General features: G+C 40.8%; 1 protein-coding gene across 6 annotated transcripts in view; it reads right to left on the bottom strand.

Annotated features, from left to right (window-relative positions):
• Positions 1 to 9,113: 9,113 nt before the first annotated feature.
• Positions 9,114 to 25,108, bottom strand: part of fhit (fragile histidine triad diadenosine triphosphatase) — a 132,758-nt gene continuing 116,763 nt past the window's right edge. For 5 of the 6 annotated variants that reach the window (XM_062470158.1, XM_062470134.1, XM_062470126.1 and 2 more), the window contains one exon: positions 9,117 to 10,023. In XM_062470158.1, the coding sequence (XP_062326142.1) occupies positions 9,925 to 10,023 (99 nt within the window). In that variant the 3' untranslated portion in view covers positions 9,117 to 9,924. Of the gene's footprint in view, positions 10,024 to 25,108 lie in introns of all 6 variants that reach the window. The other variant, XM_062470166.1, reaches the window with a different exon arrangement.

Raw genomic sequence — 25,108 nt, 5'->3', positions numbered from 1 at the left:
CAGAGTCCTAAACTGAGTCCTGGTTTCCAGGGTAAAAATCTGGCATGGCAACTGTTCACCAGTAGATGGAGCAAACAAGTTACGCAGAAGAATAATTAAAATATACAGCAATAGTAATGCAAGCAGGCATCCACAGTCAGCGTCCTGGCTGGGGGAAAGAAACAAGGAGATGGAGCCGTGCTGGCCAGAAAGCTGGCTTTTTGTCCACTCTGCATTGTTATTATGTCTGGCTGAGAATGTATCCTTACACTTGTGTTCCTCACTGTGAAGGCTGAAAGTATAGATACGCTGCACAGTGCCACATCTACCTCTTGTACCATACCATTACAAATCCTTTCATGCTGTGTTTATAGTACGACAGTACAATATCTAGGACATACAGTACAATAGACAGTACAAAGAAATGACAGTTATAATACAGCAACAATTTTGTACAGTTGTCATTGTGCACAGTGAACGCAAAGGCTCAGTTTATGTGAGGGCTTTAAATTGAAAATAGTAAATAGATTATGGCAGTCTAATTTAATCTAAACTATCAACTATGAAAGTGCTAACATTGTGTCATTACGTAGATTATTACTTCAGTTCGTTTGCAAAGAATGGGACGTTGATGTTAGGTGTAATTTCGAAATAAAATTTAAATATGTGTGACTGTGTGAATGAATATGAAAGCCCTGCCAGACAAACACCATAATGAGACAGAAGACAGCACAGTGAAGTGGCACACCAGGACCACGGCAGCTCCATCCTGGTGTCACAGCCTTCTTCCTAGAGACACAGCTCTCTAATCATCATGCTCTGTGAGCCAGGTAAGATTTTTAAATTCCGTCCAACAAATTACCGGATAAGTCATAGAACTGCCCGAGGGGAGATGCCATTACTGTCTGACGCAATTACAACAGTTAACAAGGCAGGACCAGAATGTTTTTTTTTTCAATTTTCTTTTACCGAAACTAATGGCAAAACTTTCTTCTTGATTTGATTCATTGGCATGGCATCAGTGACATTCACTGTATAAGTGCAGAGAACAATGCCTAAGACACTAGACATCTGTTTTTACTAACCTTTGTGTCAATGCCGTTATTCTGAACGCGAAGACTGTGTACCCTCTTACAGTGAAGCACATTTCTCTATTTTAAAACCTTTTTACAACCAAGGACACATATTTCATGAACACCAGTATCCATTTTTTAGCTGAAACAATCTTGTGGAAGAGTTTTGAAACCATATTCTTTACATAGCCACATGGTTGAACCTTAAATGTAATTCAAATGGTACACTCATGCATATTGCATCATGAAAAACTCATCATGTAAAAATCAACATTAGGACAGCCCAAGTCCGTCTGGTCCTGTCTGTTCTTGCTTCTGGCTGTGCTAGTACATTTCCTAACACTGCATGCCATGCTACAGTATGGGTGATGGATGAATGTGGGTTATTGAGACTGGATGGGGATTCTAGCTAATTACCTATCAATTCCACCATAGCTTCTACCATCAATCTATTTATGGTTGGGCTGGAATATCACACTATTCATAAATTATGAGAGATTATGAATCAAATCAAATCAAATCAAATGTATTTGTATAGCCCTTTTTACACGCAAGCATGTCATAGAGGGCTTCACATATGCCCATAGAACTGCCCCTCAACCAACCTAAACCCTCAAGGAAGACAAGGAAAAACTCCCAAAAAACTCTCAACAGGAGAAAAAAAAATGGAAGAAACCTTGGGAGGAGCAATTCAGAGAGGGATCCCCTCCTCCAGAGACGGTTGGTGGGAGAGAGGAGCAGAACACAGGCTAAACATAGTCATACAGTGTCGATGGGTTTTTAAATTATGACAAGGGTGTCTCCTATAGACCTTTAGGTAAAGTCTTGGTATGCAGCATTAGTGCTATCAAGGTAAATGTGTGCCTCTTAAGAGCATTGTTTTTTACTCCAGTGTCACTCAAGAGTGATATTACTGTTTTGCATTGTACAGCACCAGCACTGCTGTGTTCTGGAACGTGTCTTCTTTGACAAGTATATGTCCATATCACAGGAAGATGAGAAACATGACCTCTCTCATGACCCGCTTCTTTTAATTACTCTTCTACCAAGCATGCATCATAAAGGCAGGCTTCCAGTAAACAACGTAACCTGTCATCATCAAGCTGCACTGAAGAGGCACCAGCAGAACTCAGCCCCCGTCTGTGGTAAGTATGATGAATGTAATGGTTAAAAGATTGATAAAGGAGAGAGAATGCTTTCATTTGCTATTTTCTCCATAAGTTAATTGACCCGTTCTCCAATGTAAAGGTCAAAGAGAATCAATGCATGTATGAAATATTAATCAGAGTTCTCCATTTGTTTAAAGAGGATCAAATGACCTTTATGCAACATCAAATTGATTATCGCACGGCATTGGCCACCACAGAGATAAATCCTTTTTAAAAGACTTCAATTCCAGAGCTTGTGCAGCCTGTATTGTGCTTAACAACAATGGATGAGAGGCATCGTAAAAGATAGTGAGCGTTATGGACAAGAACCCTTCATCAAGAGCTGGTTTGGAAAAATCTCAGTTTGATGTGCCTCTCCTGTAAGAAAACTGATGGGATGACATTCTGTGTGAGAGGCGAAACTTCTCTCTGTGGGGTCAAAAGGTCACTTGGTGAACTTTGTACCAGATATATACATATTTAAGGTCTATGTACCTACAAGACACCATATGCCATCAATGCCCGAAGGAGGATAGCCACCTGTTTGTCACATGATGTTCCGTAGAAGGAAATGTTTCTGTCTCGAAGTCTCAATTCTTTTAAGTGGTTTACTCCAGTGTATATAAGGCCTTCTGTGACTTTTTGCCTCACTCATTGTAACCACCTTTCCTTAAGAAGGACCACAAAGCTGGCAAAGTCATGCATCTTTTGAAACAAGAGCAAGAAAGACAACACACAGAGTGAGAAAAGAAAGAGAGAGATTAGGTTACTTTGTTGCTTTTCTGTGATTTCTCTGCAGTGGGCAGAGAGGCAGGAGGGTCCAGGCTCTTGTGATAGCTCTAGAGAGATGATTGCCATGTGTGACCTCAGTGAAATTGATAAAAACGTTACATCCAACTATGCTCTGCCTTAAGTCTTTGACCTTTTCGTCTTTTGTATAAACTATGGAATGTAATGTTTGTACTGCTTCCAATACAATGGGAAGACACAACTCATAATCAATGTACACACAGTCAAAAAAGAATCAAATTTCATACTGTATTCAGAGAATGTCCGATGACAGTTCAGAAAGCATAAACTTTGGTTATTTGTAGCATTTACAAGTACTTCAAAGCAATATATTTCTGTGCAGAATATACTGTGTCTGTATACATGCTGATAAATGGGAATGCTCTTACAAACCAATACATAGCCTACGTTTTCTACCATGATGTTGAATATATTGTTGATAGCAAGCTTGAACAAGAAAAAATAGATTATGGTGAAATGTCATATATCTTTTTGTTTCTTTGCACCACAGGCACAGGTTTTGGATATCTGAAAATCCTTTTCCAAATGTTCATTTCCAGGCAAATCACCCATGGAGGCACAAACAAGGGAATAACAGAGATAATGCGATGCATAGTGCTGTCTCCGGCTCAGTGAGGAAATGGCTGTGAATCCCTGAAACCATCTTCCGATCAGCGAAGGTCCCCTGCCATTGTAGGGGGAGCGAGGCTGGGGAGGGGGGACCTGCAGAACCTAGCCCCGATACTGTTACAGTTCTATCTGAATGAAAATCAAGTCGATCTCTTTATTGCAGAAAAGCCTTCAGGGAAATGTGAATGTTAGCGTTTTCATTTGGGCATGTTTCACAGCTCTCCAGCTCTCTCTCTGACTCTCTCTTTCTTTTCTCTTTCAGCGATTTTCCAAGGCAATCAGCCCCTGCATTACTGATGAGCGCTGGCGGCAAAATGCATCCGGATCTTAGGCCTGTATGCAGGGCTAATCAGATACAGTTCTATCCATACAATACCAGGCAGTATTAGATACACTTTCCTGCTGGGTATTCATGTATGGGTCAAAGACCTTTGGGTGAGTTACTGAGGACTGGAATGGGTGTGTAAGCACAAAGAACCCCATACATGATTTGTTTGGCGACGGCTGCAGCCTAGAGAAACCTTGGAGGAAGACAGGAGGAATGTATGTATCGTATTTAGTGTGTGATACATGTATAACATTGAATGTTTTATTAAAAGCGTTTCTCCATTCTTGACTTTGAGCTCAACGTAGTGTGAAGAACAATTTTTGCAGATTATTGCGTCATCTATGCCATTGGCTTTCTTTGGCCATTTGTACATAAACTTTGGGTTCCCGAGCGTGTTTTTGGCTCGGTTGCCAATGTCGAAAATGTTGTTTCTAAATGGAAAGGACCGCACTGATGGTGTTTGTTTCATTCCGTTAACCCTTGTGCTGCCTTCGGGTCACATGACCCAAAGGTTCATAACGAACCATCGTTGTGTTTACCCAATTTTACCCAATACAAAAACAAATAAAAATAATTTTCTTTTAACCTTCGCAATGTGGGGGGTCTGAGACAGCCCAACGGTTAAAAGAAAATGCTTTACTTTGTTTTTGTATGCGGTAAAGATGTCGCAATACGACGGTGGGTCACAACGACTGATGGGTCAGAATGACCCGAAGATAACACAAGGGTTAATCATGTTAAAACAGGTAAATAGATTAATGGTCAACCTTAAATTCCTATTCACGTTCTGCTCCACAGGTCGTTTTGGCAACAAGTGCATGTGTACTTCAACATACACATAGAAAAGTGAGCATGACCTCATTCAAGTGGCCGGAGGTGCACAAGGTCAGAAAGTAGCTCGAGCACACAGCTGGTGGAAATGGACAATGGACAAACAATGAAAATTAAAATAAATAGAGAGAGCAAAAGAGAGAGTAGGATACAGAGAGAGAGAGAGAGAGAAACCGAGTGAGAGAGAGAGAGAGAGAGAGAGAGAGAGAGAGAGAGAGAGAGAGAGAGAGAGAGAGAGAGAGAGAGAGAGAGAGAGAGAGAGAAGGTGCAAAGCAGCTTTTTCTTAAGCCCCTTGACACTGCTGCACTTGAGACTTTTCTAGCAACTCTCAAATTTCTCCCTCCAGTGCACAGGCACACGGCAGCAGAAGCAAGGGTAATGAAACACGTGCACGTGCATCCACGAGGACAGAGTTCATTGGACCAGGTGTCGGCGGCAGTGCTTGGGGTTCGGCCTTCTGTCATGCACGCACACCCTCCATCTATGGATAAAGAAGGAACTCCAGAGCCCTCCTCCATCCCCTTGCCCCTCCCCACAAGCCAAATCACAACTCTTTTCACTAGTCCCTCTTCTGGGGATGCCTGCGTCTGGCAGTTGCAAGTGGAACAACCTAGAAAATATGCAACCATCTGCGCTGAACCCTGAGCCATGAGCCACAGAGGCGCTGGAGTGATAAATGATCCAGCGATATCTCTCAGGTTCAAATCACCTCCCTCTCCTTCCATCCCTGGGCCACATAGGATACACTGAAATTACCTCTCCTTGAGTACACACATTCAGAAAGCGGGTCCCTGTGCGAAGCACTGATAATGACATTTCCCTGTAAATATATATGCTCTGCTTTCCTCACCCTCGGCCGACATGCTGCTGAGATGCTTACGGTCTTGGGTCCTTCGACCCTGGAGGGGTGAGATCCGAAAACGATATTGCATGCGGAGATGCAGCTCATCCACATCACGTATAGATCTCCAGCTCCTTTCAGGCAAGGACATGTGCCAAGGGAATGACATAGGAGAAACCTGCTTCAAAATATCAACAGAAAAGAGATGACTTGGGTGGCATTTCAACCTTAATGGGTCACAGAGTGCAGTTTTCCTGAATATGACTGAATATTTTTTTGAAAAGAGGAACAGCAACCCTATAATACAATTTGGTTACATTATTAATTTTTGGTCAATTTTCTGAGATTGTCTGATGACAATTATTTTATCAAGTGTATGAAATTTGAACTCGGAATTTTCTTGCATTAAACACACCCAAATAAGGCCCCATTCTACAACTGACCTTGTTCTCTGAGGCACCTGAAAGTTTTGGAGATAAAAACCTTTACTGTATATCTACTTTGGAGTTTGAGTGCCTCAGCACTTCACAAGTAAGAGGATTTACCGTGCCGGATATGGATTAGCGTACACATCCTTCTAACAACGTAAGCTTCCTTTAAAGACATTGTACATTGAAACTCATAATCAGCTAAATTCCGTGTGGATCCATGGGAACCTGCCTTGTGTATAACCCCTGGCAGGGAAGATCAAGACGACAGAACTATCAGAAAACACATCACTGTCAACTTTACATTTGGTTCACTAACATGATCTGGAATAATACAAGCATACAGTATTATATAAAAAAATATTATTTTGGAACTATCCACCATTAAACACAAAATCAAAATCCATGTGGTTCATGATTTTGTTGTTGTTGCAGATGCTCTTATCCAGAGCGACTTACAGTAAGTAGAGGGACATTCCCCCCAAGGCAAGTAGGGTGAAGTGTCTTACCCAAGGACACAATGTTATTTCGCACGGCCTGGAATCGAACCGGCAACCTTCTGATTAATAGCCCGATTCCCTAACCGCTCAGCCACCTGACATGGTCCAAGTACCCTTTCTGAACCCTCCCAATCAAACCGAGTCCTCCATAATAAGCATAGCAATGTAGCTCTCTTACTTAATTTTTTATTTAACTTTTGAGTTTATTTAAGGTCAGCTAGGTCCATTGTCAATATTTTGTCCTTTCAGTCTAAAAGTCTAGGTAAAAATACTAAGAAAAATAATATTAATTCCTGTTGTCATTGTCCCTTCCTGAAAGAAATCCAATTAATAATCATCACAATTGTACAAAGAGAGTTAAACACAATGAATATATATATATATATTTTTTATTTCAAACCCATGTAAGATGATTAACTGTGTATTCAGATTCCGTGTTAGTGTGGCCCGTGAATCAACGTATTGTTCAATATTCTATTTTAATGTATTGTCTTTTTCAACCACACAGTATTGACATCATAATACTAAACTTGTGTGTGGGAGGCTGAGAGCGGGGAACAGAGGCTGAACACAATGCTTCCTCACTTGGTCCAAGGACGCTGTGGTTAGCTGCATTACATCAGTCGTCAATAGACACCCACTCTGCGCTAGTCATGTTTTTCTCAGTTTGTTGAAACTGTTTTCTTTTCAGTACCTCCAGGCTCTAGCCTCGCACTAGAGGGCTTTCAATCACTAACAAACTGATATTATAATACAATGTACCAGTCTGGCCAAAATACATCATTAAAAGCTCAATATTGATTTGAGTATTTGAGTTTGACTTTTAATTGACTGCAGGATGAGGTGTATTGTGTGTAGGTTCAGCTTCATCTCTATACTCAGTCAAACTGCTGAACAATAGACTAGTATGAATTACTCCTTTGCACCAAATAAAAATGTTAAGATTTTGCAATGGGAGCAAAAAGTTCTATGAAGTATTAAGCTTATCATAGAATAACTTGGAGAGGTAATTATTTTGGACTGAGCTGTCTCACTGTGTATTTAGAAAGACAACAAGTACTTCCTGTCTCCCTCCCTCCCCCCTCCCTCACACAGGGGAGCAACATCTAAGCCTTGTTGTATGATTTTTGCTGTTAAGTTTGCCGGTAATGCTGTGGCATGTAACCCAAAGCGCAGGGTGCTGACACATTACTGGCACTGTGCCCTGGAAATGCCACGGTCATGGGACAGCCTCCCGCCTTCAGCAGCCATGGCAGAGGCCAGCTCTGTGACGGCTTACATAATCACTTCATTTTCCGAGCCACAGGCAAACCGGCTCGGCACACCACGGCCCCCACTGGACCCATCCCAATCTCCTGTAACATAATGTATTTTTAATTAATTTAAAGAACTTTGAAGATGTTTTGGGGAATTGACTGTTTTTTTCTATTACCTTTTCTATAACCAGCTGGAATTCACAAACCACAGGGAGGTAGTTTTAATTAAAATCTTCACCAATTTCTGTTGAAAATACATACTGTACAGTACATTGTCAAACTACACAAGTAATGAAGGACAACATTATCTGTGTGTGTGTGTGTGTGTGTGGTCCCTGTGTCCAGTGACATTTCAGAATAATTCTCACCTCCCATGCTGACAACCACTAAAAAGCTTCCCTGACAATCTACAGCAATCAACATCTTTTAAGTTTCTCTCTTTTAACATTGAAATATGATTCCCTGCAGCTATTCAAATGCGCCTGAATGGTGTTTATGTTTTGCAAGTCAAATTTGATGCATAAACAAATGCTGTCAGAGCTTTCAGGAAATGGAAACTATTATTATGGACTTCCTCCCTATGAACTTCTACAGAACTAAAACACATTTTCTTTTTAAGCACAATAAAGCCATTAGTCCAATAGGTTATAGGAAACAAATCTTAAAGTGATTAATTGTATCATTGCCTTATGAACGATGTAGGGAGTCATTAGGCCTTACAACCATGGCAGCGAGGTAATTAAACAGCACCTTCGTAAATAAGAGCTTTCTAAGTCATCCATTAAATAAAATCTGGACGTACATTTTAATTGGAATTCTAGTCCACAGCATGAGCAATTCTTTGTCCAATAGCTAATTATATTCAATATGCTTTAATGATATCCTATTCAAATATGTAACTGCTAATTATACCAAATTACTATAAGTCACTTATGCCTTGAATGGAACCTGACCTGGCCATGGCCAGACAGGGACTGTAACTTTGGTGTTTTTGAGTGTGGGTGGAAGTTTTCATTTACATTTACATTTAGTTATTTAGCAGACGCTCTTATCCAGAGCGAATTACAGTAAGTACAGGGACATTCCCCCCGAGGCAAGTAGGGTGAAGTGCCTTGCCCAAGGACACAACGTCATTTGGCACGGCCGGGAATCGAACCAGCGACCTTCTGATTACTAGCCCGATTCTCTTACCGCTCATTTAGCCCTATCTGCAATAAACGGATATCCTCCCCTGATTTTTGAATGATCGCCTTTTAAGAATGCTTCCTGCTTAATAATATTGTGTAAAATTCATAGAGCTTTTTACAACATGATCAACACAGCGAGAGATTGGCACGCTGTATTTAAATGGAAGAATTCTGTTTTCACTTCCTGCTGAGTTAATGGCAAGATTGGCATTTTACTCCAACATCAATAAAAGAAGAAAGATCAGCGTGCTGTGCAATTTGTTAGCCATAAATACCACCAATTCATCAATTACAGCTGTCAGAGATTCTGTCATAACATAACTGTATTTCTTCAATGACAATATTCAGATGAAATAAATGATACGAATGTTATCATCAACTTTACCTGTTTGAAATTCTTTTCACAGTATTTTCAGTGTGCAAATTTAACAGCAGGCCTTACAGTTAGACACAACTTTGCACCACTGCATGTTTAAAAAAAAAAGTGATTCCTCACCATGTACTTTATGTTCAACATGTATTTTAATGAACCAGTTACACAAAAGACAATGATTCACAATTCAACAATGTCACAATTAAACACAACTGATCTCACTGTTCCACATCCATATTTAAATGAGGTTTTTCATCAGGTGCACCAAACAAAAGCATCATCAACTTCCATCACACAAACCTTCCTGGCATGTAGTGATAAAAGATGTTGAATCAAAAAGAATAAACTGAATTATCTATTCAGGTACAGTTACAATGAATCATGTCCAACCTTCTTTGTCAGTGATGTCATCTACAAAAGATCTCACAAAAACATGACTTTACACACTGTGTGTATAATATTTGCTTTTCTATTTTGAGTTAACGTGTTTAAAGTACAGGATTGAATATGGGTTAAAAACTCTGTTGAGTCAGTAGAGACACAGGTGTTTACCAGGTATATCTAGCTGAACTGTCCCCTCAGACTGGAAGCCTCCGCAGCCATCTCCTCCTCTGTCCTCCACAAAGACACGTCCCCGCCCTCCTGGTCGTGCTTCTGGAGCTGTACGGACACAGTACATTACACCACTCATGAGCATTCACTAAACAGACCCCCTTTTTACTCCTGTCATGTTCATGAAGCAGTATCATTTTCATATGCCTTTTTCAAAAACAGCAGGGAAAAAGAATTTGACCGGTACTAATGTTTAGGAACAGCATCTGTCACTGAAGGAGATTGATGGGGTTTGTAGTGAAAACTGCCAGGGACAACAGGAACATGGCTAAGTAGGCACAGGGCTAACAACAATAACATTGTTTAGATATACCTCCAGTATTTTGTATACAAGCAGCATTTAATTGTATAAAGTATGTCGAATGAGTATGAAATATACTCATTATTCCCTCCCTACAATACCAAGTGGGAGCAATTGCTGTATGGTTCATTGACTAGATAGACATGGGGGAGATGATTTAGGTTTTTGACTGTGACACATCCTGACATCTGCTCCAGTGGTGGTAGCCGCTTTTGAACAGCACCATTCTCAGATTCAGAGGGAAACTATGTACTTCATCACACTAATGCTTCCCCGCGGACAGTGGAGCTGACAGACTGAGGTTTAGGAGATGTTGCCATTTTCACAGTCACTGGAGGCTCGTGTGAGAAGGGGGAATGCAAGGATAGAATCTGATGGATACACACTGTGAACCATGAACCTACAACAACAGCAAGAGGGGGTTTAACTGCTGGGGAAGCACAGACAGCCTTGTCATATGCGGCTGATGTTTAGATGATGCTAAGTTGCAGGGAGACCCTTAAGGCTAGTGTACTCTGGTGGAAATTATATATTGTTTTATGCCAGAGTAAAGACATGAAATACACAGCAAACCCACTCACACTGAGCAGTGATATTGCCTTTCTGAGCAATTTTCCCAGCACATCTAACATGCTTTGGGCATGTTACATCAGGTGAAAAACTGTTCCATAAATTGACCAACCAGTTGCTGTTGCCGAACTGGTACAGTGGGACACAGACGAGAGGGATGTTTTATGTTTTCTGGTAGTGAGGCAGTAAAATGACTCAGCGCGTGATATATTTCAATGTTTCTCTGCTTCTTCTTCTAACCGTCTGGAAGTCCAAGCACCAGGGGTCATTATTTCAATACATCGTCCCCGAGCATGTCTGACACACGCTGCTCTGTTTTGTTGGGGATTTCTCTGTTAGAAGCACTACAGGATCTGACCCTGGCCCGAGATATTGTCAGTTCAGGTCCCGCTGAGAGCTAGCAATGGGCTGTTGTCAGAACAAAGGGGAGGGGGAGGGGGGTGGTGTCTCTCCAGGGCCTCTGGGGGCTATGCGGGCCTCCTGTGTGTGGGCTAGCATGGAGCTTACAAGTGTACTGCTTCACTTCCTGCCAAGACCCATCTTAGACCATCATACTGGATTAGGATCTCCTCCATTTAGCCCTAAACTATATCTGCATTGGGAGGACTGCATGCTATTGGTGGGATGACATTGTGTACTGGGGTGGGGCTGAGGGTAGTGGAGTGGAGTGAAGAGAGGAGAAGAGAAGGCTGTAGTCAGTAATGCCTTTAAAATACAAAAGACAAACTTAACTTGACTTCAACAACACATTGGATAGAAGCAGAGAAATGAATGGTGGGTAATGTATTTCTTGTGGTTATCAGAAAACCTCCTTACAATCAAAATGTTAAGAGGAAGTATCCAACCATCAATCCTTTGGCTGATGACTACAGCAGCCTTAAGGATGCCAATGAGAATTTAATGAATGCATTTAATCAACGGCAATACCATGGAACACACACACACACAGAAAAAGTGCTACTGTTACAGTTCAGTATATCATAAAATGTAATCATACAAAATTAAAAACACTTTTCTTTGTCCTCAAGTAAGTCTTGGTTTGACTAAGGATTCATCCAGTCTGTTTGTTCTCTGGGTGAAAATGTGCACCATCCATAAATGCTTTTCAATGTATGTCAACCATGCATGTTGTGTGAGCAATGAGTGTATGCCTACATATCGTACTGGAGCTGTGTGTGTGTGTTGAGTGGAATGGTTTCATTTCCCTGCTGTGTGTCTGAGAGTAGGGAAAGCTGATCCCCTTGTGTCCTAGCTAGCAGCTGTGCGGATGTCCAAACAGGCACTGGTGTCTGTGTGTGTCCCGGAGGGTCTGTGTTAACCTCTTTAGTGCAGCCCCACTTCTCAGTAGCAAGCCCGCTAATGTAGTCACAGAAGCCGTCCTAACGTTCTCAGAGACAAACATGCCCATGAATACTAATGGCTAGGAAGTGTCTCCACCCACACATGGACACATAACTCACACGTGGGGCCATCTGTAGGTACTGGAGCTACAGCTATCTATCTCAGGCTGCGTTAGGGGGTTAACATTCCTGTTGTCGGTTCACATCGGTGGGAACACACAAGGCCTATGTAAAAAACGTCCCACACGGCACCATGTAATGTGTCAATGTGTGACCTTATTAAAGACGTGAACGTCTTTTATTTATTTTATGCTTCTTGACATTTTACACCAAGTTTGAGTGGAGTAAAAGCCTCAAGTCGGCTCTTGACTGAAGGACCTTGACATACATGTGGTGGCACTCCAATGTCACATTGGAGGTCATCGGATAATCACCAGTGAACAGAGAGGCCTCAGAGGAGAGCTTTTGTTCTCCCTGAGAATACAGTCTCCTCTTTGAATAATTTGTCAAACCCAATTTAGACATAAACGTTCGTTTGTGGAATTAATTTCCCCATTTATCAGGTGTACAGTATCAGGGCCATGGAATGAACAAAGAAACAAAGCTAGATTCAGATAGGATTTTGAAAAGTACAAACATACATGGAAGGTTAGTAGCAGTAAAATAGCACAGTGAAAGTTTATGACCTTGACAAAAGGATTCAATAACAAAATGTCAACACCAAAAGTAAAGTTACAGTGAGGACATGTTCTTTCCTAGTTTGTCGGTGCGAGGGATTGGTAATTTCATACACATTGTACATTATTGTACCCAAATGAGCAATTTAATGTATCATATGTTAACTCTCATAATTTTGTTTTAAAAGTTACATTTGTAAATGTATTTAATTTCTTTAGCTTTATGAATATGCAAAACACCATTTGTGCATGCAATCACAAGACACGCTCTCACATTCCCTGCCACTTATTGAACCACTAGCCCTAAAACAGAAATACCAGCTGCAGTATTATCTTTTAATCTTTACTAGTAATTACCTATGGCAATCTGCATTTCCCAGACATGTTTTCATGAATCTAATTACAAGAAACCTGATAGTGTCTCTGGTTTGTGTTTTTAGGCTGGGTTGATTTCACATGGGATATCAAGTCACCCCCGTCTCAAGTAACAAATGAATTTCTGATACTATATGTTTCAGTGTTTTGCATTTATTTATATATTTTGGGGATTATCAAGACACAGATCAGGGCATAGCACTTTCTATACTATGAGGTATTTTTTTGCTAGGCTAAGGTAAAATATCCCTACCTGGTGGTCTGAAAATACGGCAACCTTGGTTACAGACTACACAAACATTTGACACATGATCACAGGGCATCTCTCCACAGAGTCACATACAGTAAACCGCTACATGTTGATTGTACTGTCCTGTTCAGGCAAGGTTATAAAATAGTAGTCATTTTAATTCCCTAAAGACTGTACAGTCCCTCACGAGACAGATTGCCTCAAGCAACGACATTACATATTTCTTTGAAGGCAAAATTTGTAATTGTCCAGCCCTGTGACTGTGGTAAGTGTGATTGAAAGTGTTCTAGGTCACAGACACTTTCACCCTGTTGACCCAGCTATAGGCTGACCAGACCCCAGCTTGAGTCCAAGTGGCACTATGAAGTGTCACTGCACTCATTCCCAGGGATCTCCTGGTTGCCCAACATCTCAAATAACGATAATACATTGTACACTATTGATAGTTAAGCACTTCAATGCATGAACTCTGTTGATCGAAAACTAGTCATGACACTATATGTGGTGATGCAATACATCAAGTCCAGCACGTCTCACAGAGCACTGCTCTGAATCTGTGCTACCAAAACTCCAGGAGTCTACCTTCTGTTTAACATTCACAGTTCCCTCACCAACAGGAAAAAAGCTAAAGAAAGCACGTAGCCATTTTTTCACACAACCACAGTAAGAACAGATTGCCCGAGCTGTTCTCCACCTCGTTCTTGTTTGACTGAAGCCATCTTGATGGCTTGTAGGAACATTTAAGCAGCTGGTGTGGTAATTACTAAACAAAAAAAAATTATATTCCCCAGATTTTTATAAAATACCCCTTTTGACAGCCTGTCAACTGCGCCTATATTGTCAGACACACTGATTATGCTCAAGAGGGTCCACAGTGCAGGCCTGTCAGATGCAAGAGAGAACACACGCAGTGATCCCATCGGGCTGGTGCCACGGTTAGCCTCTCTGCAAGGCGCTACTCCCTGCTGAGCCCACCACAGTATAGGCGCTCTAAACATGGACCAGTGTCAGGAGAATTCTGCTCTCACAGAAGAGACTCATAAACAGACTAGGACCTCTTTCAAAGTACACCGGAGACACACTGTAGAAGACTAATCAGAGAGCGGGAGAGAGGAAGAGAGTGAGTGAGCGAGAGAGAGAGAGAGCGAGACAGAGAGGAAGAGAGCGAGAGAGAGAGAGATAGTAGTATGGATGTTCTAATGACTGCCCCTCAGGGATTCTAAGATGTTTGGAATTTAGTTGAATTGCAGCTTTTTTAGCCCAGTAAATATACAGTGAATTAAGAGTGATAAAGACACTAAATAGATCACTCTACAGCAATATGTTGTGGTGCATGTTGCATGTTGAGGGACCCTCAATATTTGGCCTTCAACATGGGACGAAGCCACGACAAACTGCAACACACTGTATGAGGCCTTTCAGAAGACATCAGAGACAGCTCTCAGAGTCCAGCAGGTAATACCACATCAAGAGAGAGAAATTGCACTTGATTAACCCCTAGCAACCCCATTTTCTCCTGTGGCAAATGGGTGTCATACTGCATGCAGGCCAGGATCCCATAAGTCAGACAGGACATGCTTTCATTAAACAGTGACCTTGGGGTGACTGAGGTCATCCTGACCTCCACATGGTTTTACCAGAAAGGAGATAACGACTGCTCCATGCTGCAGCTCCTATATGGTCTCACACACATGAAGATCCAGTCTAGTATGGCAACTTGAGAAGATACTCAAGTGATACTGGCTTGAGACATTGCCTGTCAATGACTGTTCTTAAGCAAAGTGATCTGTCTACCTGGATGTTATAGGCTTGACCTTGGTACTGGCGAAAAGGTCAACCGTTTCTGGTGTTGGCATTCGCACGCCCAAAACATCGAATCATTTCATATAATTTATAATAACTTAAAAATCTGAACGTGCAGTAAGATGAAAGATGTTATATCCTTTGAATGTATTATCCACATTGTTTTTGTTTGATTCATGTTATTATTCATAGGTCATGTAATCACAAGGTACCTTAGGGCAAATATTACTATGCAAATGTATTACTTGGTCATTTAATTATATTTGTTTGCATAACTGCAAGGCCCACCTGACTATTTAATCGTTCTCTTTCCTAGTTAGTCACTTGAAAAAACAAGTATGTTTCCATGTAAGATCTATGGGTGCACTAGCTAGGATGTATAAAAAAGTAACCGGGCACATTCAATGTGCTGTACTGCTAGCAGCATGGGTTGACAGCCAGTTTAGGTACCGTGTGTACAGTGTGGCTTCCACTCCCCCCATAGGAGGTCCCACACTCCGATGAAAGAGAGCACACTATTTATTTTCCTTTTTAATTTTCCTTCAACATTTTCAGCCATCAAAAGGAATCTCAAAGCCGTCTGACCATCAGACTCATTCAGGTCTGTTTCTGGATGCCCTTTTGTGTTGAAAGTGGACGTGTATGTAACACGTGTATTCTTCCCCTGCTAGCTAAATTGCACGTCTGTTGATACGATAGCGATTGCTGCCCTTGCTCACGTTTGTATTTTAGGTGCATTATTATGCTGAAGTAGTTTTAATGAATAAATAGTGTTTTTTTATTTTATTATTTGCTACAGAATGCTTAGCCTATCAACATAAAATGAAGCAGACAGTGTACATGCTTTCGAGTACCTTAATCGTTAGGCTATAGGCTACTGACCATTTACAATAAGTTGTTACGTCAATTATTAATTGGCAGCATTTATGCCATTTAGAACAGACTTTATGAGTGAAAGGTGTCTTTAAGTAGAATAACCTTATTGCTTTAGGGGAAATAGGACAAAAATATGTGCAATATTACATTACAGCTATTAGACTAAACTAGATTAGACTAGATTACATTAACCTGCTCCAAAATATAGGGTTAAAATTTGTTTTGGACAGACCTGCCCCCACTGCTAAAAAAACCCCTAGAGGAAACACTGTCAAATAATTATGATAAAAAGGTGGCTAGTTTAAGAAGCTTTAACATTGCAATGAAATAATCCAAACAGCATCCAGTAATTTGCATTTTCTGTTGCCAAATAAGATAAAATATCATAATAAAAGAGAATTGACAGAAATTTGATCTACAAAGACACAATCTATGTATTGTACAAATTATGTATTATTTCTATTTGATTAAGAGGTGTGAGGCAAAAACTGACTCTCTTTATAATTGTCCCTACAGTCTGTATAATAAAACTACCTTTCCCTTCATCCTATTTCTAATGCGAGTCAGCACAGAGAAAAAAAAACCCAGATTGCTCATTGTCAGGAAATAATTGTGCTTGACATACTCATGCAGAGAACACAAGTGTGTACTATAATAAGGATACGGCTCTGAAGCGTTAAGATGGTCCGGAATCATATCCCACATACCGTATTTTACAGCAAATAAGCCGCATTGTGTACAAGCCACACCCTCCCAGAATGAGCACTTTGCGTTTGTAAACTTAAGTATAAGTTGCACCTGAATACAAGCCGCACTTTATAAGCAAACAATGTTGCCGTTGCGCGGATCAATGCTCACAAATTATTACTTGCCCATTGATTGTTATGTCTACAAAATTATTTTAGATATATTTTAAGTTTAGCTAGCTTGCAAATCCTGAGGATAGCCTACTGTAGCAGACCTTTCTATGTGACAACGGACAAGGGTGTTTTGTCCCTCGGGAGTTGCCGTAGGCTTGATGCTGAAAGCATTACGTCAGAAACAGGCTCTGATTACGTGAAATCAATGAGGGCTGTTCGAATGGCGATGTCAAGAAGAGCAGTGGTAAAATACAAGTTATGAAAAGAGACCGCGTCCGTGTCTTATTGTCCGCACAATCATATACAATTATATCTAAAACGAACTTACAAAGAGCTCGGTTGGACTACCAAAGTTGAATTAGTAATGTTGTTAGCGATGCTAGCGTTATTTTGCTAACTAGCCTAGACTATAACATTTCACTGGGTCTTGCAGCTGTTTGATTAACTGAAATTATTATGAAATGTTATGTTCTACTAGCCATTTGCCTACTTTAGCAAGTCACTGTATTTCCAAGCCCTGATAGTGTAACTGAGACAACACAGTAAATAATTCCTCTTTCAAGTAATAAGCCCCCGTTCAAGTGCTGAGCATAAAATTAGCGTCACGGTCTGTAGAGATCTTGAGACTAAGACACTTTTTTGTTCTAAAACCGGACTATAAGGCCGCACAAGAAAACTGTAAAATCGTAGTACAAGCCGCGGCTTATTTTCCGTAAAATACGGTACACATTGTTCTGCAGGCATCCACTGTGCTGACAGAGGATAGTGCACTGACCTTTATTAAACACCCGACCTTCTGTGTCTCCCTCCCTTCACTCAACTTACCTCATCTTTCTCAGCCCTTTCCTGTGTATCAGTCCTCCCTCTCTCACCATCTCACCCCCTCTGTCCTTTCCCTCTAGAGATCCCCTTTTCACTTAGCTTTTAGCAGATACCAAATGTAACACAGAACTGTTAAACATACTACAGTGTGCTACAGTGATCGCTGCTAAGAAATCTGGTGTGATACACACAGAAGTGTCCAAGATTCTCAAGTTGCAGTATACCCAAAACCTATACAGTAAGTGACAGAAATTCACATACAAGATATCTAGTTAAATACTGTAGTTTCATGATGGTTTAAAAAATAAACCTAAAGTGTGCAAAATTGCCACAAGTAGGAGATTACATTTTATACAAATGATGTGGGAGTTGTTCACTGTCCTGTGGTTGGACATGAAGCTATCATTCAGATATTGCGAATGAGACAGCCAGTGCTTTATACATTTACTGTGAATCATCCCAAGATGGCAGCTTGATTTAGAGAATTAATTCATTCCATCTCATTTAGACCTGCCACCAGTAATGCACAGATCACTAGCAGGTTTTTGTTGCACGTCAGTGCTTAATGAGCCAACAGTCACCTGTCTTAAAGCAAAGCAATAAGCTGTCATGAGTTATATTTGAATTGCTTTGAAAACGGTACAGGTGTACCAAGGACATAAAACTTCTAGAATAGGCATTACTTTGAAATATGAGCCCATTTGGAGTATGAAAGTATTTTTACAGTTGGTGCAGTGCAATATGCAAATCAAGAAAAGAACTATTCTAATCTTCTTATCTCTCCCTGTCTGAGAGTTTGGCTTAATTGGTGGTGTACTTTGGCTGGAGTCCAGCCTTTGTGGGGTGTGGCAGAGTGGAAAGGGAGAGTTTGGGGGGGAAATTCCCTCTACAGGGGCCTCTAGACAGGACAGAGCATCTCAGTGGATCGGTGGACAATCTGGTGTGTGTCACAACATTCTGTCATCCCCTTTTGGCCCATGAAAACTAATTACTCAGTGTGACAACTTATCTTGCTTTCCCTTTTTCACCTTTTCTTCTTCTAAAGCCGAGCGGACTACCCCAGCAGCAGATTTGTAAAGGTGAACAGGGATTTAGGACACAATCCCATTCACTAATTGAGTGTGTTTTTATCTTTGTTATGAAGCTTTTCACTGAAACGTTGTTATATTGCACTCGAAACTAAGAAATGCTATTCCAGAATGTGGCACTTATTTACAGTATTTTGCACAGCAAATTTCAATTATCTTAGCAGAAAACATATGTTGTGTAGAACAGGTGAACAGATTTCATAGGTACACTGAAGAAGGAAAACACACACCTACAGACAGACAGACAGACACACACACACACACACACACACACACACACACACACACACACACACACACACACACACACACACACAGATTAATTTATGACCATAGTGGCTTTCACATTTACCAGGCCTCATGCACTGTTTTGCTGAGGGAGCTAAACAGGAGGGCACGGAGGGTTACATTGGGCTGAAAATCGGTGTTAACCTATTGCACTTCTCATTTGCATAATAATATCAACTGTTTTGCAGGCAGGGCTTATAAATATTGAAGCACTACTTACAGACGTGTGGGCTCCCAGGTTGTACCCTCTCACTGTACATAAGCGTCACCGGCTTGGTCCTTGTGAAAGTCATCTTTACATATTTTGTATTAAATGCTCCCGATTAGCTATGGTCTCTAAGAAGACAATGAGGTATATTTGATGACAATGATACTTTATCTCAAACTATGAAAACTGACAGATCAAGAAAATTGTCTCAAATGTGGGTTTACTGTGTTTACAATACCATGTTAGCTTACTAATGACTGCTGATATAAAACTGCCCTGTTGTATTAGCAGAGCTAATTTTCACAGTTTTTCATCTGCAACCAACAGTTCAACAGCTTTGCCCTTGCCAATCAAAGATGGGAATGAGTTCAAATTGACCACTAATAGACTACAAAAGCCAGGTTTGCAACACATTACAGCAATGATAAAGCAAGCCTAAAAGCTGCTATTAAGATTGACATTTGAGTTTGACGTTAATTTTCCAATGACATGCTCGAATAGCTGTCATGATGGAAAAGTGGGATAAACACCAGATGTCCAGACAGATGATGCTTTCTGGGAAAAGAGCTCAGTGCATTTGTGGATTTATTAGAGCCAGATTCAATGCTGTGTGATTGTGTACCTACTCTGTGCTTAATGATCTCCACCAAGAGAACAACGCTGGCTACAAAATGACTTGAGTTTGAACAGAAGGGATTTGATCAGTGCACTACAACAACATGTGAAGAGCCACAAAACCTCTGTCAGAGGAAGAAGACACACATCCTTTGTTCTGTCTCCAGAGGAATCAAACCTGATGCAAAGTGTTTGAGTTTAGCCGTCATAGCTAAGAAATAAACAGATGACATAGCTTAAAATGAACTGTAGACCATAGTGGTTCAAACCCAACAAGCAAGAGCAGTCATAGTCAGAGGAAATTCCGGTGTTGGTAAACTAAGCCTATTTCCCATGTAAGATATTAATTGTATTTGCATTAGGGATTGGCATAGCAGAGATACAGCATTAGCACTACCAAGGATGCACAGTTCCAAATGTGTACATTGATAGAGGTTAACTTTAGATGTTCTAATATTCAGGTTAGGGTTAGATACAATCATGAGGTTAGGGTTAAGCTGTTTCGAACAAAAAGCTGTATGTTTGCACAACAAATAGTCTTTAGCATTGTATACTACAGCCAATAGTGACTGATATTTAAACCCAAACATGTGCTGGTGATACTATCCAAATCAAACCTGATTAATTAGAGGGAGCTGCGAAACTAACTTTAAGAATTTCAATTATACAAATGATAATTCATAAAACAAGGAAAAGTATTGACTTTTTGTTTTTATACAACAGTCTTAATGTGAATATAATTGAAGGGCAGACATGAATTCTCCCCTACCTTAACTCTCAACTTTGGATAATTATGCCAATTCCAGCCTCTGAGTGTGTAATGTAGTGTCCTGAGTGGGTGGCATGTCCTACTTATGAAACAGGGGACTGCCTCCTGCCTGAACATTCACTCTGCACTGAGGGGGTGGTTTTATTAGGCTCTCTCTAGATGAAATCTCCCTTTTGAACGGTTAGCATCCCAACACCGTAATTTATACAATCATCAGAGAGTATCTATCTAAATGTATGGTATCTCAGCATCATCGCATATGCTGGTTGCACAGCTACTTAATGTTTTAACCGAAGTAGTTTAACTCTATATGACAAACAAGAAAATACAATTTTCTTTGCAGCCATTTCACTGCTGTTTTTCACTGGTACCTTGTCCCCCATTGTCTTAGACACTTAAGTCTATATTTCAGGATTACCTTGATATTCCATGGTATTTTAAACTCTCCCTGAATGTTCCCTGATAAATTAGTGTCCTCTGAGTGTCAGGAGGACCTTCTCCTCTAACATCTGCACGTTGCTAATACAACAGTGCTAACACAACAGTGCTAACACAACAGTGCTAATACAACAGTGCCAACACAACAGTGCTAACACAACAGTGCCAACACAACAGTGCCAACACAACAGTGCTAACACAACAGTGCTAACACAACAGTGCCAACACAACAGTGCCAACACAACAGTGCTAACACAACTGTGCTAACACAACTGTGCTAACACAACAGTGCTAACACAACAGTGCTAATACAACAGTGCCAACACAACAGTGCCAACACAACAGTGCTAACACAACAGTGCCAACACAACAGTACTAACACAACAGTGCTAACACAACAGTGCTAACACAACAGTGCTAATACAACAGTGCCAACACAACAGTGCCAACACAACAGTGCTAACACAACAGTGCCAACACAACAGTGCTAATACAACAGTGCCAACACAACAGTGCTAATAAAACAGTGCTGAAGAGAACGGAGACTGCTAAAGCACTGGAAGGGTAAATAAATAAATAAAGCCACCTCGCTCTCAATGGACACAAAAAGCCATCTCAAATAAGATCTGTCAGAACATCAATAAGTACATTTAGAGGAGGTTGTTTTGTTATTAAGCACCATTGATTTTGTAGTCAGAATCTACACCAGTGGTGAATGGATAACTCTGACTTTCTTTTTCTGAAAATCAACGACAAATCTCTCTCCTTCATGTCTCTTCCACTTAATACCAATCTACTGTATTGTTATTGATCCAGAGTGTGCACACTATGAACTGACCATGCAGAGTAAGCTGGACTGGATCGTTTTCCTGTAGTACTGGATATGAGAAGTCACATGCATGGGCCTGGCTGTGTGACTTTGATCTTGACAGGAACATACAACACTGGCGTAGTCCTTCCATGGGTTATTAGCATCACAGCATGGGGTTACACGGGGCATCTATAGGCATTAACTACAGTTAGCTGCTGAGTAACATAATGTCTGGTTTGTCTAACTAGAGCATTGCACAAGAGGCGTAAGTCAGAGGCAGCAATAGATAGCTGAAAGTTGTCTCTTCAACACAATGATATAACAAACTGTGGACAGAGGCCAATTTAACCAAAGAATATGAATGTGTTTGCTGTTGTTTGTGTAAATAGGGAGGATCCAGAAGACAACAAACAATTGTCTCTTACTTCTGTACACAGTCACAGTATAGCTGGCCATGTTTGCCTTGTAGCTATTTTACACCTATTGTCAATGAGGTTTCGTATGATTTCAAAAATCAACATTGTTCTTTTTTTTCTGGACAGATGGTGAAGATGGTGAAGATGGAAAACCTTGAGGGAATCTGAGAGCCAAGTACAGACACAGTACAGACACATGATGTGCCTACATGCTCTCTGTGGGCTTTGAACACATGGCCAGAGCATAAATATTGTATAGTACACCACAGTGCCAACTGCATAAACAGGGTGTGCTTTTGCTTCTGAGTGTATGTCTACAAAAGCATACTGTACATCTTTGTTGGAAGAGGGGTTCTTTCAAAATTACAGTAAAGATACTTGATTTAGTTACAATTCACTGAAGACCTATTTTCTCTGAACATCAAACTTTTAAAAGAAAGTTCTCAATTGGGAAAGTAGTAGGTTCTCATGAAAGGATATGCATTTACCTCCAGTAAATCCAGTTTATAGATGTGTATGTTTTTTAATTATTCTGAGCACTTGTGTTTATTGAACAGTTTGATTGTTTCTTGCTGAGAGCCTCTTCAGGCTGGTTCCACAGTAGAAGGACTATGCTCAGGTGCCTTACCATTTCTTCGAAAATAACATTCCACAGGAGGTCACTGGGACCTTACGACAGGTGAGTTTATTCTTCAGATAATACCACACAACCAGACACGTGTTCCAGCTTAACTCCTCTATTGAGCAATCTAACCAATACCTGGGAGGCTAGGCCATAGCACATCTTGATAGGACAAAGCGATTGGCTTTCCAAGAGCACATTTGTACCCTTCACGCTCGATAAGCACAACCCCCACCCTCCATTTGAGTCAAAGTCACAGCCTTGAGATTGTCCCCAAGTTCAAGACCTGTGACTGCTCAGATCCACGCTTGATTTTTCAGGACACTCCCTGGTAGCTGTTTCGTTTTTAATTACACTCTTTTAATGGCTGATTAATTCTGTCATCTTGTGATAACAACATGGAGATCTGATAGTGACTAATTAACATGCAAATTCATGAGACTTTATTGGTAATGGGATTTGGTGCTCTATGGAGCTGTAACCTGTTCGATATTGTGACAGGCCTAGACAGGAGCCACTAAAGCCTCTGTGATTTATCCTTTCTCTCATTCCTTCATCAGACTGTCTGCCTGGGAGTCAATTTAACCTGCCAGTCACAGGGACTGAAAAATGCATCCCTTGTTCCCTTTCTCCATTTCATTTACATGTGTTTGGGTTACAATTAGGCACATCAAAAGTGTCTCACCCAGCGCTTCAATAAAGCACGCGGCTAGTCAACTAGATTTTGATTTATGTACTATATGCGAGATGTTGAACAAAACCTAAAAAATGCATTATGCTTTGGCACCTAAACTCAACACAACAATGGGTTTCTTTGTTTTTACTGAACAAAGCTAGCAAGTGTACATAAAGAAATAGTGGCCTCTCTCATGTCTTTGTCCTCACTGAGCTCCAACAGGGTAAACAGGTGTGAAGGATAAATCAAAACAGATTTGCAGGGAAAACAACGAGCCGGAGGAGTGACAAGGTGTACCAACAGGGGATTGAAAGCTCTTTAGCAGCAAAAGGAACATGCTGGATGTAGCCTTGGTTTGTGAGGCTGGCCTCAAGAGGCCGGATCTGAGCTTGGTGGAGACTATTGTGGTTTAATGGCCTGGCTTTGGATTTTTGGACAGGAACAGACCCCAAAGTGGCTGGCCACCAAAAGAGCTGGGATAGTAGTGGCTAATTGGCTTCGTCCGATGCCTAGCGAACATGCCCAGCACTGGGATCTGGGGATGGCGCCAGGCTGACTGGTCAGACCAGATGCTGACTGGCATCATGCTGGCACTAGAGTGATGTCGATGCAGGTGTTGGGCTCGAATGGGCTAGGGAAATTCTCAGTGGGAATGTCACTGGAACTGACCCATGTAGCTTTGTCTATTTATGCATTCTTGTCTTACACTGAAACTGTGTAGTTCGAGGACTGACCCAAAACAGCAAGATAATATTACCTACCCCTCAAGAAATCAAAGATTCATACTGTATTAACACAAAAGAAGTGGAGTAGTGTACTATAAACAATATATTTGGTGCAGTTCTGATCATAAAACACATCTTCCGTAATTAAATCCAGAACTTTAACAGATCAGCTCGCTCTAAACATAATTAACTCTGGTCAAGAAACCACTGACTGTTTCCAGTGTGTCATCCTGGAACTGTGTTTTCACAGTGCTATTTAAACAACACATCTAATCTACTTTTAATCATGTCTAATTGATTGGTGCCAATTAGCCCACTTAAAATGTGAGGAAATTGTTGTTACACACTGCAATGGGAGCTGATCTCCCCAACCTCCCTTCTGGAATTTCAGCATGTACATGTGGTGGACATTTTGGAATACAGTTATAATGTGTGTGTTTTATATATGAGGAATGTGTTTAAAAGTTGGTTAAGAAGCTCGATACAGTGAAAGTTGATTCAACTCATTTGGTAGAGATGCCATTTGTAGTTTTATAACACCTAACTAGGAGACGTGAAGTCTAAGAGACGGGAAGTCTGGGTGACCTGGGAGAGTTCTTGTCA

The sequence above is a fragment of the Osmerus eperlanus genome, chromosome 1 (assembly GCF_963692335.1).
Source record: "Osmerus eperlanus chromosome 1, fOsmEpe2.1, whole genome shotgun sequence".
Classification (NCBI taxonomy): Eukaryota; Metazoa; Chordata; class Actinopteri; order Osmeriformes; family Osmeridae; genus Osmerus; species Osmerus eperlanus.
This window is presented reverse-complemented; position numbering and strand designations above follow the sequence as displayed.